Here is a 2,316-nt window from a genome sequence, read left to right as displayed (position 1 = left end):
ATTCGGTAAGATGGAAAAGAATGTTCTTTTGATTCTCTTTACATTTTTACAAAATAAAAAAATTATGGATTATTAAAAGAATGTTATATTGTTAAAATAAATTAGTGATTTGTTAAAATTTGTTGGGTGTGTGTGATAATATAATTTTCAATCGTATTTCTTCATCATCTTGAGAGAATTGAATGCGTGTGGATCCACATTCTGTCTATAAAATCTTGCAGCACGCAACAACTTTTCATCGTCACTGTGATCACTTGTCTTTCCTTCTCTTGTTTTTCCTTCTTCAATCTGCATTTTTATTTTTCTTAACGGTTAAATATTTGCACCTTTGTGTAAAATAGGTTTTCTCCTTCTTCATCAATGTCTTCTTCCAAGACTAATTGCGTTCTTTCCCAAGATATGATCATGGAAATTCTATCGTGGTTTCCGGTGAAAGATCTCCTGCGATTCAAGTGCGTTTCAAAAGGGTGGAACCAACTTGTTTCTGATTCTGCATTTGTGAAACTTCACCTTCAAAGGTCCTCAAAAAACACTCACACGTTATTGACCTTTTTGGATTATTCCCCTAGCTATAGAAGAAGACATTATGCCACCGTTTGTCCTATACAAGATTTATTTGAAAACCCATCATCCACCCTCGAAACTTTACCTCACAGACATCTCCCCTTCAACCGCAAGAACAGTTGTTTGGGTTCCTGCAACGGCTTGGTGTGCTTCCAAGATTCTTGTGTTGACGATGAATTCGAATTTGAAGAATACTGGTTTTGGATGTGGAATCCCGCAACAAGGGTGATGAGTAATGAGTCCCCACATATTCGTCTTAATCGGAGCGATTATGAATATCCTTTCTGGTGGGTGTATGGGTTTGGGTACGATGAATGGAGTGACACTTACCAAGTTGTGTTATTGGATAATAAGAATAATCAATCACAGAAACTGGAGGTAAAAGTTTGTTCTTTAGGGGATAATTGTTGGAGAAATACTTTAACTTGTGATGCTGTTCCGTTTCTATTTGAGCATAGGCTTCGTGGAATTGTTGGTGCTTTAGTGAGTGGTACTTTAAACTGGTTAGCATATCCGAAATCCCGCGCTGGTGGTGATGAACGAACTAAAATGAACGAGTTAGAAATATTTTCTTACGATCTAAAGAAGGAGAGTTGCAGTTATTTTTCTATGCCTGATGGGATTTTAGAAGTTAGTCCGGATGAGGCTGCGCTTGAGGTTTTGAATGGTTGTTTGTGTATTTCTCATTATCATGAGAATGATTTTTTTGTGTGGCTGAAGAGGGACTTTAGTGATGAAAAATCTTGGTCAAAATTGCTGAATTATAAGAATCGTCCTTCGAGTTGTTACCACTGTCCACGTTACATGGACATGATTTGTATGCGTGAGAATGATGATGTCGTGCTGCTTGCGGACACAGGTTTCGCATCAAAATCAGAATTTATTTGGTGGAACATCAGAGACAATAGAATGGAGGGTCGTGAAATTTACGACAAGGACAAATTTAATCTTTCCTCTTATGATTATGTTCATAGCTTGGTTTTGCCGTATAAGAATTAAGTAGCTTTATGTGTTTTTAATTGTTTCAAGATTTAAGGTTTAAGATTTATGTTATTATCTATTTTTGTTCATTGATTTATAAGGTGCGTTCAAAGTTGTCATCTTTTTTTTTTTAAGTTCATTAACTTCCTATATTTTACAAAAATGGCGGTTCATGTTAATCCTTTTTGCTTACAGTCTTCTGATAAAAACTTGTTGAGTTGGACAATTATTTCGTGCCTCACACTGTGAGGTCATATGAGGTGTTATTTATGGGAATAAAAGTAAATTATGTGGAAATTTTATAAAAATGAATTGTTGATTTGTCAGTAAAGTTGTTGTTCCCAAATTGAACTACAAAGGGTTAGGGTTGTGGGTGATTCGTGTTGTAGTGAGCAAAGTTGTTGTTCTTAAATTTAAAAGCAAAGACTAAGGTTAGGAATGACTTCTTTACAAAGTTGTTCTTCTTGTTCGAAGATATGGGGCAAAGGATCTTCGCATTCCTCACATGGTGTTGTTTCGAGGGGAGTTGAGATAACCCTTATTTGCCACTGTGGTGATATTGTTGTAACAAAAGTTATCAGAATTACAAGGAATGTTAGGAGACAATTTTGGGGATGCCTTCATTACAAGGTTTTTTGAATACCCTAGTCACTTTATGTGTATTGGATTCGATGTGTTCATACATTCACTGTGTTTGACATTATTTTGCTGCCTAATTTGGTGAATAATAGGGTGAGTTTTCAACTGAGATGTCATGTAATTTTTCAAGTG

General features: G+C 35.7%; 1 protein-coding gene across 1 annotated transcript; it reads left to right on the top strand.

Annotated features, from left to right (window-relative positions):
• Positions 1-405: 405 nt before the first annotated feature.
• LOC108324476 (F-box/kelch-repeat protein At3g23880) lies at positions 406-1,563 on the top strand. Its single transcript, XM_017557423.1, has one exon. It carries the CDS (start codon positions 406-408, stop codon positions 1,561-1,563), a length of 1,158 nt encoding a protein of 385 aa, XP_017412912.1.
• Positions 1,564-2,316: the final 753 nt, after the last annotated feature.

The sequence above is a fragment of the Vigna angularis genome, chromosome 3, assembly GCF_016808095.1.
Source record: "Vigna angularis cultivar LongXiaoDou No.4 chromosome 3, ASM1680809v1, whole genome shotgun sequence".
NCBI lineage: Eukaryota > Viridiplantae > Streptophyta > Magnoliopsida > Fabales > Fabaceae > Vigna > Vigna angularis.
This window is presented reverse-complemented; position numbering and strand designations above follow the sequence as displayed.

Bases quoted from the DNA above. Each gene is read 5' to 3' on its own strand.
- LOC108324476 (XM_017557423.1), top strand. From the start codon at position 406: ATGGAAATTCTATCGTGGTTTCCGGTGAAAGATCTCCTGCGATTCAAG.